Raw genomic sequence first — 12989 nt, forward strand, 5'->3', positions numbered from 1 at the left:
TACTGGCAACAGCACAGTTGATTCATTACAGGAAAAAAGTAAACAGCTTCTCTTTGTTGCTTTACCTTTTATTTACACTGTGGAAATGAAAAACAGAAAATCATATGCACTGATAACCTCTTCACAAAGAAAAGGCTTGACAGTTGGCTATATATATATTTATACATTTACAGTAAAATGAAGATATTCCCCATCAAAAGACAGTTTGCAGGGAAACAGACTAAGGTTGTATATTGTCTCTAAAAGAACTTACACGAAATGTACAAGTAATATACATTTCTTAGTTGTAGTGACAATTCACTTGATACATTAGCAGTAGGACTAAGAAATTTAGAAATAAACCAATAGAAATAACCTTTCAGTTGGAACAAAAAAGGCCCTTGCAACTTTTGTAGAAGGCACACGGTGCACACTGCCACTTATGGCTATTTAAAGTTCATGGTTGGAAATGCATTCTATGTTGTCAAGTACACAAGATTTCTCCATCTGAGCCATCAGTGTGAGGCTTCAACATTTCACGTGGCTTATTAGCTGTGAGGTGCTAAAGCTGTCATAATATAAGGCTTAATTTTTCGGTTGCTATTACAGATAATTAGTGAATCCTGTGGACAGAAATACAAAATATGTACAACTGGTATTTAAAAAAAAAAAACAAAAAAAAACTAAACAAACAAAAAAACCAAACAAAAGAAACAAGCTGTGAGACAAAGCAATTCAAAGCTAACAAGTTCTTGATAAATGAAAGTAATGCTGGTCTGGCACCAATAGTGATCCACCCTAAAAGCCATGTTTATTTCAAATGAATAAACACAATCATAATTTGTATTGAAAGTGGATAAACAATCCAAAACTGTCACAGAGGCTAATGAACTGCTCGTCCTGAGTATCTTTTTCTCTAAATTGTATCCACCACTGGGAGCCAATGACACCAACAATGCCACAAAATATTCTTTGAACTCATACATATGTTCCTCAAAGTACCACATAGCCTATAAAATGCTTGTTTCTTATTTAAAAAATAGAGACTAAGTCCTTTTCTTCTGAGGTGTACAAGAGAAAGTCTTTCCGTAAAATACATGATTTTGTTTTCAATCTTACTTAGAATAACTGCAGTTAGTTTCTCTAATTTGCATGAGTATTTTGCTCATCGAAAACTTTAATGAACAAGTTAAATTATCTTCCAGAGTTGTGTTGATTCTTTAGTTAAGTCAGATGTAGGTGCGAAATCTTTAATCTTCTTTGGAAAATAGTGACTAACAAATAAAACCGAGTCTTGCACCCTTAGTGTGGTTATCAGACTGGCAAAACAATATAGTAATCTCACCCAGTTGACTAACCCTCGCGGTCATGTGAATGGTTAGGATGAGAAGGAAAGAGTGAAGAGGGGGAAAGGGACAAGAACAGTAAAGACACACAATTACAATTCCTTTGCTTTGGTTTCGCTTGGTTTGGCTCAATCACCCAACCTAGCCTTCCTGTCCAAAGTCCTCTGTGAACTTTTTCAGTTTCTCCAGGTCTTGTTCGTTAACTGTTGGCTTCGTGTTGGACTGAGACCTCAACATATCAGCCTGAAAACAGGGTGGGAAAAAGGAAAAGAAAAAATAAAGATTTGAACATGTTCCAATGCGGAAATGTGTGGAAAAATTTAGGGTTTTAATATTCCTACCATGGATACCACAGGTTCCAACAGCTTCTCCCCAGGGACTTCCATCCATGTCATTTCAATTGCGTTTGGATCACCCGGTGAGCAAGGAGTCAGGAGGTCATCTATAGTGACTTTGGGGTCATCTCTTGATGGACCTCGTACCTTATTCAAATTAAATATTTAATTACAACATTCACAGCATACTACAGTTTAGAATTAAACAGACATTTTGAAAGGCATACCCGTTTGAAGTGGGTTGCTGACTGGACCTTTCGAACAGGCTGCATTAGAGCGTCTCTGACAATAATGCTGATATCTGCTCCTGAGTATCCATCTGTCTTCTTGCCCAGAGTGTTAAAGTCAGATTCGTTGAGACTGTTGGGGGTGGAGCCCAGATGGAGCTTGAACATGAAGGCGCGGGCGTGCTCTTCAGGCAGTGGGATATAGATTCTCTTCTCAAATCTGTGATGGTTTTATTTGACCTCAGTGAGCACACAGGCGAATGACAGCAGAACAGCAACTATAAATGACTAATAATGATTACCTCCTTCTGATGGCTGAGTCTAGAGTCCACGGAATGTTTGTTGCGCCGAGAACCAGGATGCCTTCATTGTCATTTCCAACTCCTGTACAAAAACACAATCGGTGCAAATTAAATATGAGCTTCTCTTACTGTCAAACACCTCCTACTAAAAATCTGCAATCACATAAGATTTCTATTACAGGCCAGCCAAAGAGCAAAGAAGTGGATGTTTAGATACTTCATAGGTTAGAGACATAACATCTGTGCAGCTGGATCAAATTAGCTGGAGTTTAAGTCCAGATTCAGAGCAGATTATGGAAAATTTGTACTAAATGACTTCTAAATTAGACCAGATTGAATTACACTGTTCATATTTCTGTGAACACGCTTTATGCAGCCATCCAGGATTAAATGGGAACTCTAATATTTCTTAGTAATTACTCTTACCTAAAAGGTAACTTAGCTTTATTATTTATTTTAAGCTATAAAAGAGGGATGTATGGGGTATGATTTTATTTCATTTTTAAGTTCAGTGTTCAGTAACCTAAATATTTTGAATGCTTATAAGTACCTTATAGTCATATAACAACAATTTACATACATTTGGTTATCCCATCATGGTGTCAGTAAAATTTTAAAATACAGAAAGATACTGAAATAGAAAAGTCACTTTACTGGCACAAATATTTCATTACTGAAAAAAAAACCCCACATTCATTTCTCTTATTATTTATACATAATTAGTAATCACCCTACCTTGCATCTGAACCAGAAACTCTGTCTTAATACGGCGAGCAGCTTCACTCTCATTCTCACTTCTGGACCCGCACAGCGAGTCAATCTCATCAATAAAGATGATAGAAGGTTTATGCTCTCTTGCGAGGCTGAAAAGGTTTTTCACCAACCTGGGAAGCAAAAGGAAAGCTTTTAAGGAAATGAAATGGCAGCCAGAGCTGGCTGCAGGATAGTTTTGTATATTATATTCCAATATTGCACATTATATGATAGAAAGTAAAATCATATGGTTAATTTGTGCTTCTGTGAATTGCTGCTCACTTTTCACTTTCTCCCAGCCACTTTGAGACGAGGTCCGATGAGGAGATTGAGAAGAAGGTTGAGTTGTTTGCCTCTGTGGCGACTGCTTTAGCCAGGTAAGACTTTCCAGTACCTGGAGGGCCAAAGAGCAAGATGCCCCTCCATGGAGTTCGCTTTCCTGTCAGTCAAGCAAAGAGGTAATTTAATCTAAATTAGTATGACCACAACATCACTTACTACACTCTGACACACAAATATTTCTTCTATCATTTAAGAACCACACAGTGTAGTGGGTTCTTATTCACAGAGATTTACCTGTGAAAAGGTGGGGGAATTTGATTGGAAGTATAACGGCTTCTTTCAGCGCCTCCTTGGCTCCTTCTAAACCAGCAACATCATTCCATTTAACATTTGGTTTCTCCATAACAATTGCACCTGGGAAAAGATAAAGAGTACATTACTGACAAGCCTTATATTTAAACTAATAAACATGCAAAAATATACATACTATACAGAGTGGTTTAACATAGAAGCATGCAACACCAGAAGGTTGAAGCCATCAGGTTTCAGTGGTCTTTATATTGATTTATATTAATATAAAGATTTAAGAAATGTTACAAACCTGAGAGTTGATTTTGGAACTTCTTTTTCTCTGGATCATCACCCTCGTCACTTTCATTTCTGGAGACAAAAACATATTTTATCTTGATTTTCCAATCATATGACATTAACAGCATCACATGAGCTGATTTGCTCTACTGCCCCGCCCAATAACACACCCTTTGTCATCAGATTGCGACTCTTTGACAGGCTTAGCAGGGGCCTTATCTTTCTTCTTGAGATACTCTTTCAGCTTTTCTGCTCTGTCCAAGTATTCTGCACATTTTGCCCGGATGCTCTGTTTTGCTTTGTCACCCTGGGCTTCATCTGTCAGAAATCAGCACACACACAATATACATTACAAAACAAAAACAAATCAACAAAAATTATTGTACAACCTTTTTGCTTTAAAACGAAACCCTTCTTTTAGTACTTTTAAAATTATACAACTATTATCATTATTCTTACTATCAAAGTGTACAAAACGGCCCACGGTTTTTTTAAGTCACATGAAGTCATCTGTCATCTGACCCACAAAAACGTACAGGTATCAATGACTATTATCAAACTATGATTTCTGTCATTATCACACATGTGCCATTGTGCTGTCTCATGCCTCACATTTCACCACATGAAGGAAGTACTGAACAGCAGCCTGGTATAGGCGTAAAGCCTCCTCGTAGTTCTGGGCTTTATCCTCCTGAGCCGCCTTGCTGGCAAGATCGATGGCTTTCTAAAATAACAAAGGACAATGTCAGTTCAGTTGAAACTCGCGGCTGTTCAAAAGAATAAAGAGCAGACAACCTACAAGTCATGTCTTTGGATTATGAGACACATATAGATAATCAAAATAAACATCAAGACAAGAAAAGGACAAGTACCAGCACATAAAGTTGGAACTTTAACTGAGTAAGGAAATAATGATAATAATATTAAAACAATCTACTAAATGTCCCCTAAAGCTCACGTTAGTAAAATATAAAGTGGTCGTAATCTACTGTAAAGCTTCACCTGTGCAGTGAGGTGACACCGCGCGCACACACAAACACACAGTCAACGCTTTCTTTCACTTCCTTTTTGTGAGTTTATCTATAAAGAGCAACTTCAGCAGAATTTACATGTTCAGAGAATAACCCAGAATACCCCATTTTGCTCTTTAAATTTGATATCTTTTCTGAAGCCATTTAAAAGTAGCTAGCAGCGTTAAGCTGATTAGGTATCTTGTAGTCCAGTTGTTAGCAACTCAGTAATATTATGAGGCTTCGGGCACAATTCAGCTGAAAAAAACAAAACAGAAACGAAAAAAACCCAAACTGAATCTTTATAATACACATGGACCATAGTATCAGGTTTGAGTGGTCAGTATCTTACTTACTACAACACTGGCGTCTTGTGGGATAAGCTAGCCAAGTATGCTAATTAGCAGCTAATGTTACTAATGTTGTGTTTTTTAACACAGATGGAAAGGTTGAAACCAAGCGCAAACCTTAAAAACTAGCCCCGAAGTGTTTCTTACTAGCACCTAGTACACTGTAGCCAATTTATTTCAACGTTTAAACAACTTTTATGGCGTTTTTTTAAAGCTATTTTTTAGCCTCCTCTAGGGTTGGTCCCCCAACTTACCTGTAAATTGTTGTTGGCAGCCATAACGGCGGATCACTTGCCCAGTAATCAAAGCGAACGTAACACCACGCGAGTAAACTATTTTTTAAACACTCTACTTAAGAAATCAGCTACACGCGTAGACTGTAAACACGCAAACAAGGTTTCAAGCTGACTTCTTTTGGTGTTTTCGTATCTCTGAACGCTCCCTTCTCAGAGCCGAGGAAGATACTTCCGCATTGAAAAGTCGATACTCGCGTGCACGAAATGTAATGACGTCAAGACGTAGCCTCGACACAGTCATCGTAAGCACAGGTCATAGATGCAGTTCAGTAACTGTCACCATTCAATGCTGCCCTTTTTTTCTAAAACAAAAAACTGCGCTTGTCCTAACTATTTCAGCCCCGTAATTCTCTTCATTATGGTCACTCCCAATGAAAATCTTAACATCTTCAGCTCAGCCTCCTGCCTTTTTGTCGATGACAACACTTCCAAACATACATCATAGCAGTTTTTATATTTTTCTGTAAACCTTCTCTGTTGCTGTTATTGCTATCCTTGTCTTACAAATCACTCTAATCTCCACCCTCTTCACCCTGCCTGCACTCTCTTTTTCACCTCTCTTGAGCACTGTTTGTTGCTTTGAATGGCTGACCCAAGGTATTTGACTCTTCCTGACTTAACTTACTCCACTCCTTGTATTTTAAGACCTATAAAGTGAAGACTGGGTATGGATGAACTTTTTCACGCTTCTATAAATTTTGTGTTGCTGTCATGTGGTGTGTGTGTGTGTGGTTTGTCCTCTTTATATTATTTTTTTTTTTTTTTTAGTTTACAACAAATAAATGTCCCTTGAAGTTTTGAAGTGATAGGCAGGACTCTCACACTGCCCCACCCCACTAATTTTTTCATGATCCATTTGTAAAGGGAATATTTTGTACTGTCATATCTGTAATGACCTCTTTATTCACTAGGTACTCCTGTAGTTCTTCCGCTCTGTCCAAGTACTGTTTACATTTATCTCTTATCTTCTGGTTGCCATCTTTACCTTGAGGTTCACCTGAAAGAAGAAAACAACAATGAAACAATGGTTTCAGCAAACACACAAAGATTTTCTCATCACACATCACAACTAAAAAATGTGTTGGCCTAAAACTATGTAGCTGTTTATGTTTCAGCCAAATTCAGCCAAGAGTTGAGTGTATTCCTTCACTGATGTCCAATAGTGCAGCCGCCTTCAGAGTGAAGGGACGGCGTATACTGTAATATTTCAGATAACAGTAGGGTGATATTAGCTGTGTGATATTAGTCACAATGGTGACGCACGTTTCAGAATGTGGAGAAAGTACTTGACAGCATGTTGGTAAGAGCGGATGGCCTCCTCATAGTTTCCAGCCTCGTCCTCCTCTGAGGCCTTCTGTGCTACGGCAATAGCTTTCTGAAACGACAGGACATGGATCAATAGTTCAGACCTTGTGTTTCTATTAAATCCACCAGCATAGTTCATTCGTGAACCTTAACAGGTCATAACACCAAAGTGTTCTATGAAGTATCCTGATGTTTCACTATCTGAAGTCAGAAACATGGATTATGAAGGAACACTAACAATAATAAAAACATTGAGGCTTTGAGCTAGTGCATAAATTGGGCCGTTCCAAAGCTGAGTAAAGGGAAAGGAAAATATAATTAAATTCTGATACTTTTAAATGTGAAAATCCAAAAAAGTTCATGGCTTTTAAAGATGACCTACCTGTATTTACCCATCTTATAATAAATTTGGTAATCAATATGCATGCACCATTTATGAAGTAATGAACCATCAGGTTCACACTGCAGATAGACACCCTGAGAGCTCCCTTCATAACCTTGGTCTGAATTTTCTATTGGAATGAACTTCCATGCATTATTATCATTCTGTAGCTGGAAATGTTTCTTGAATTTATAGAAGTGTTTTCAATTTTGTGTTTCCTGTTCAAAACTGCCAGTGAAAATCAGTCAAGACTGTTGCTGTTATCTGCCAATCTCTAAAAGAAACCTCATAAATAAAATGTGACTGTACTGTCTTTCATCTGTGTGAACAGACTGAACCTTACAATGTAAAACTATGTGGAAAATTAGCAGAGGCTATTGTGTGCCATCCACCTCTAGCTACCCATTCATGTATTATGAAAAGCAATATACACTCAATGGACACTTTATTAAGTACACCTTGCTAGTAAAGGGTTGGACCTCCTTTTGCCTCCATAGCTGTTCTTATTCTTCATGGCACGGATTCAACAAGGTGCTGGAAACATTCCTCTGAGACTTTGGTTCATAATAATGGGATTGTGTTACACAGTTACTGCAGATTTGTCAGCTGTACATTTATGATTCAAATTGGCCATTCCACCCTACACTAAAGGTGCACTACTGGATTAAGGTCTGGTGACTGTGCAGGCCATTTAAGTACAGAGAAGTCATTGTCATGTTCAAGAAACCAGTTTGAAACGATCTGAGCTTTGTGACAAAGTGCATTATTCTGTGGACATAAAGGGATCGACATGGTCAGCAGCAATGCTGGAGCTTAAATGATGCTCAGTTGATACAAAGTGTTGTAGAAACATATCACACACCAATATATCACCATTACCAGCTAGAACTGTTGATATAAGGAAGGACAGATCATTTTATTTATACCAAATTCTGACCCTACCACCTGAATGGCAGAGGATACGGATACTCAGACCAGGAAACATTTTTCCAATCTTCTTTTGTCCAGTTATGGTGAACACATGAGAATTAGTCTCAGTTTCCCTGTTCTTAGCTGACAGGGGTCGAACCTGATGTTGTCTTCTGCTGGTGTAGCCCATTTGCTTCAAGGTTAGACATGTCTTGTGTGTTCAGAGAGGCTCTTCTGCGTACCTTGGCTGTAACAAGTGCTTATTTGGATTACTGTTGCTGTCCTATCTATGAAAAGCAGTCTGGCCATCAACAAGGTGTTTTTTTCCCCTGTGTTGTAAATCCCACTAAATACTCTGACCAACGAGTCTGCCTCCAACATCTACGCCGTGTTCAGAGTTACGTAAATCACATTTCTTCCTTATTCTGATGCCCAGTTTGAACATTGCTGTGTCAAAAAGTGATATCAGATGCTTTTATGTGCTATGCATTTTCTTTTATTGTTAACTAGACTGCAGTTAACAAGATTATCAGGTGGTTATATATAAAACAAAGAAATGACCTGTTTTGTAAGTATCTTTATGGTTCTGCTTTATTGTACATATGTTATCATATATTTTAAAATAGCACTGACTAAAAGAGTCTTTACAGAACCATTATATTTGTTGTCATCTCTGCTGCCCTCTTCAGCAGCTCACTCTTAAACATGACTTTTTAGTGTCAGTGAGACTATTTATAAAAGATATATAAAAGTCTCTTTGCCAATAAACTGATTGCAGCTTCTACCTCTTGACAGAAATGTTGGTTGTGGCTCAGAATGACTTCACGAGAGACAGATTTGACATTTGTTCCACAGATTATAAACCAACACGTCATTTACGACCGTTTTAATACAGGCTATCATTTTTTTTTGCACAACACTGCCCCTAAATGCACTGGGTTGCTGCCGTACGTGTGACTGGCTGATACGAGCAATTGAGCAGATTTATCTAATGAAGTGGTCGGTGAGGGTATTTACTGCCGTCATCAGATTTAACAAACAGTAGAAAAATACATTATTAAAACTAGTTAGTTCACTGATTATAATTAACCCTGACTAAAACACCTCGTTACTCCTTTCACGAACTGCCTCTGAATCTGCCGCGCTCATGTCAACCCTATTTTGCGGGCAGTGATGCAGTTAGCTCTGGAAGTGACCTAATGAGGCACACAAATAGAGAACTTAGAAAACAAAGCACGGATAAAAAAAAAAAAGTATCAACAAAGTCAACCGTGTCAAAACGAAACCTGCAAAACTGCAAACATGAAACACCCTCTGTGATTTCCCTCCAGTATGAGAAGAAGTTGCAAACACGTAAGAAACACGACGTTTTCCAGCCTTAAAGTTGTTGTTTTTTTAACCTACCTGCAGATTTGTTGGCTCCATGAGGAGTCCCGTACGAATTAAAGAAGCACAACAGATTCAACACCCGAAACTCTGTTTCGTTTACTCGGCAATGACAGAAGTTCCTGTTTGCTTATCACCGCCTTAGCATTGTGACACACGCGTCCAACAAAGTAGCCTTGCCAGTCAGCCAGTCAGAAAGAATGAGAACGATGCGGGACACCCGTCCTGTCACTGAGTCACTGTACTTAATTGTTGTTGTGCTGGTTAAAGTCAATACGTGTTGCTGAATCACCGAATCATTGTCCAGCAGCATGAAAAAGCTGGTTCGGAATTTTATTGTCTGCTTTCACTGAAAAAAATTTAGGGGTGGCGTCACACATATAAGAAAGCAAATAAAAGTCAGATAGAGAGAGTTTTAGATGCAACTCGGTTGCAGTAGTTAAAAAAAGGCACATTAATCTGGACGTTGGCATGTGCGAATACGCACTAAAATCCCCTTCTCTGATGCGACATGTGATATATGCACCACTAGAGGTCGCCCCAAGATCACCGTGCAAGAGTCAACAACGTTCGAGTCATACTGTATAAAAGTTTGTATACGGTCATTGTGAACTCCTGGGGAGGGGAGGGGGCACTTCGTAGGTGTAGAGCGCGCCAGATTCTGCTGTTCTATATTCACGCGAAAACTATACAAATAAAACATGATATGAGGTTCCGAGTGTAGGCTTAATGCTTTCACAGACAGTTTTTTTTTATCTATAAACAGACGTATTATTCAATAATCAGTCGTAATTCAATTTTTCCCCTTTTATGCCACACTTCAGAATCCAAAATATTGGATTGGACACTGCATTATTTAACGAGACAATAACATTAACTGGTGGAAAATTAAATTTAGTGGTCAGCACACTTCACGCTAGCTAAGGGTTGCTACAAAAAATATAGTATACTAATTCCCTGGTTGTCGGCGCTCCACCTGCAGCAGCTCTATTCTCCACCAGCTGGGACCGCCCCATGCTTAAGTCTGAATCTTTCATGTGTTTGGAGATGTTTTGGTTTAAAAGCTCCTAGAAGTCTCAAAACAGGGTCACACGCAGTGACTTTACACTGTTAAATCCTTTAAAAAAAAGTTTTTACACCGAAAAAGGAAAGAAAAAAAGGACAAAAGATGAGCTTCTGGTGAATGCTGTGACGGCAGACCTTTGGCCCCACTCAGCGGACCAGCGTCGAGCTCAGACCATCGACCTGACACCTGATAGCTCCAGTGTGCCGCACCGTCTGGTTCAGAGCACGCAGTGCTGTCTGCGTTGAGTTTGGTGACATGCGATGGAAATAGATTACACCTCCAAGCAGCAGAAGATCCACTTAAAAGCGTCGTTTTGGGATTAACAGACGCGTTAACCCGCTAAAAGAGAGCCCCCACGCGTAACTCGCAGCCCATTAGCGCATTTCATGGAGATCCTTAGATGACAAGACCCGCTGCACGCTGCGGGTTGCGCTCAGCAACACGGATCTGTAATTTTGGAACATGGCGAGAGGGATGAGAGGAGCTCATCTCCTCTTTGGATTTTTTATTCTTGGGTTGACGCTTTTCAGGGACGCGGACGGACAACAAACTTTTAATGACTTAACAGGTTTCAGTTTGAATCCACCATACTTTAACCTCGCACAGGGCTCCGGGATCTCCGCTACAGCAACCTGCGGACAGGATGAGGCTGGCACACCGAGATATGATTTATATTGTAAACTAGTCGGAGGGCCTACAAATGGACTTCTTACTCAAAATATACAGGTAAGGAAATAAGCCTTCGTGCATGCGTAAAAGGATGGGGACGTGGTGATTACATTGTAATGTGGGAACTCCTGTAACTAGCGATCCACTCGTCCTTTTTAATGGCCCAGTCCAATGCTCCTATTTGTGAGTACAACCAGGAACCCCTCCGGGAACCGTGACAATTAACTGCCCGACCTGACCAAGTTGCACAACTGCCAGAAATAGTTTTACACCATTGTAGTTGAGTTCCACATTTTCTAAAGGAAATGCCCTTTCAACAGGGGTCTTATTTCCTCAGGAGATCTCCCAGGGCAATAAGGCTTTTACAGCCCTATAATACTATAAAATGCACATAAGAGCGTTCCCAAGCTTTTTCAAGTCAAGAATTTCATTAATCTACATTAAAGATATCATATTTATTTGTTTTTTGTCGTTGTTGTTTTGTTGTTGTTGTTGTTTTAAGCTTTTGGCAGTACAGGTAAGTTTTTTGCAAGCACCTCCACCATTATTAAACATGTCTGCTAATTGTTTCTGAATACTAACGACCTGATACCTTTTAGGGTCAGTTTTGTGACTACTGCAACTCCGTTGACCCAAACAAAGCCCACCCTGTGACCAATGCCATTGATGGGACTGAACGGTGGTGGCAGAGCCCTCCTCTCTCCAGGGGGACTGTCTACAATGAGGTGAATGTTACCCTGGACCTTGGACAGGTGAGATTATCATAACGCACACTACACATGAACAGATGTCTCCTGGTTAATACCAGCTGTGTGAATAATGATAGCTCAGTGGTGTCAGTAAAACATAGCACCTGAATGTTACAAGGGGAGAAGAGGAACATTTATGTCTTCCTTTGCCATTGCTTTGTGGCTGTGAAATAAGTTATTCCATTTGTGTGAGGTGACAGAGCACCTTTGCTGGTGTGAAATGGGAAGTCTGTTATATTCTTGTACCACTTTCTGTCTTTTTGTTATTGGTCTTTGCTTTGTTTTTGCTGCTGCTGATTTATTTTCGATATGCCGGCAAGAAATCCTTTTTTTAAAACTTCTCTTTTTTCCCTTCATAAGTATTCCAAAGGTGTAACATGATTATGTTTTCAGTGTGAGCTTCATCACCTCAGCTAGCAGTAATCATGTGAATAATGTGCTGCAGTTGGACTCTTGCCAGGAATCAGATTCACGCCCCTTTAGCTGGAGAGCATGCTTCCATCCTGAGCTGTGTGTCTCTGGCAGGAGTTTGGCTAACGGCCCATAAAACAGCACCTCATGCTCAATTATCCACCGTGAGGAAAGAGAGGAATGCTGTCTCTGGATTAGGGATCAGGAGAATGTAAAATCGAATAGGAGAAGTTTAGGTGGAGGCATGGACCTCTTACGTGATCAGGGTTTTGACTAGCTTTGGAGAAGACTTCAAAAAAATAAATGAGAGAGAGGAGCAAAAGTGCTCCCCTCCACACGTGTTGCATCTTTGGCTCCCAGTGGGCACTGTGTCAGACAATGGGTGTGGGCTTTTCTGTCTCTGTTTTTAGACAGACTGAGCTGAGCAAAGCTCCTGCATGGTTAAATATAGTCCAAGCTTCCAAGAGGATGGACACATGCAGGGCTTTTAGAGATGTCTGCCTTTAATACGTGGTAATGCTCAGTTTATTTAGGAGCAGGGAAAGCAGTATTATTGCATTATAGGGTTCTAGAAGAGTGTTGCTAGATCTCGGACTGTAACTCAACCAAACAAAACCCTGCCTCCCTTCAATACAACACAATCT

The 12989-nt window shown here is 39.6% G+C and overlaps 2 protein-coding genes across 5 annotated transcripts in view; one reads left to right on the forward strand and one right to left on the reverse strand.

Annotated features, from left to right (window-relative positions):
• Positions 1 to 52: 52 nt before the first annotated feature.
• vps4b (vacuolar protein sorting 4 homolog B) lies at positions 53 to 9626 on the reverse strand. 2 transcript variants are annotated; one of them, XM_005912716.3, is made up of 13 exons: positions 9469 to 9626; positions 6732 to 6843; positions 6365 to 6465; positions 4425 to 4536; positions 3983 to 4130; positions 3826 to 3884; positions 3519 to 3638; positions 3225 to 3381; positions 2925 to 3073; positions 2190 to 2271; positions 1888 to 2107; positions 1667 to 1807; positions 53 to 1568 (listed from the first exon to the last, which is right to left on the reverse strand). In XM_005912716.3, the coding sequence occupies exons 1-13, from the start codon at positions 9487 to 9489 to the stop codon at positions 1467 to 1469; spliced, it is 1524 nt and encodes a 507-aa protein (XP_005912778.1). In that variant the 5' UTR covers positions 9490 to 9626; the 3' UTR covers positions 53 to 1466. The 2 variants fall into 2 exon arrangements, with proteins under 2 accessions (XP_005912778.1, XP_005912779.1); XM_005912717.3 differs by lacking the exons at positions 6365 to 6465; positions 6732 to 6843; positions 9469 to 9626 and adding an exon at positions 5427 to 6205.
• An 837-nt stretch (positions 9627 to 10463) lies between these two features.
• LOC102303477 (laminin subunit alpha-3) overlaps positions 10464 to 12989 on the forward strand; it is a 61243-nt gene continuing 58717 nt past the window's right edge. For 2 of the 3 annotated variants that reach the window (XM_005912719.3, XM_005912720.3), the window contains exons 1-2: positions 10464 to 11242; positions 11785 to 11937. In XM_005912719.3, the coding sequence (XP_005912781.1) occupies positions 10979 to 11242; positions 11785 to 11937 (417 nt within the window). In that variant the 5' untranslated portion in view covers positions 10464 to 10978. The remainder of the gene's footprint in view (positions 11243 to 11784; positions 11938 to 12989) is intronic. The other variant, XM_005912721.3, reaches the window with a different exon arrangement.

Source organism: Haplochromis burtoni, unplaced genomic scaffold, assembly GCF_018398535.1.
Source record: "Haplochromis burtoni strain Fernald_Lab_line unplaced genomic scaffold, NCSU_Asbu1 Contig_3, whole genome shotgun sequence".
Taxonomy (NCBI): Eukaryota; Metazoa; Chordata; class Actinopteri; order Cichliformes; family Cichlidae; genus Haplochromis; species Haplochromis burtoni.

What these genes read in the sequence shown, in the direction of transcription:
- vps4b (XM_005912716.3), bottom strand. Translation starts at nt 9,489, where the DNA reads ATGGAGCCAACAAATCTGCAG. An exon ending in CTTTCTCCACATTCTGAAAC is followed by an intron (nt 6,466 to 6,731) that starts GTGCGTCACCAT and finishes TTCTTCTTTCAG; the next exon opens with GTGAACCTCAAGGTAAAGAT. An exon ending in GTTCCAAAATCAACTCTCAG is followed by an intron (nt 3,639 to 3,825) that starts GTTTGTAACATT and finishes ATCTTTTCCCAG; the next exon opens with GTGCAATTGTTATGGAGAAA.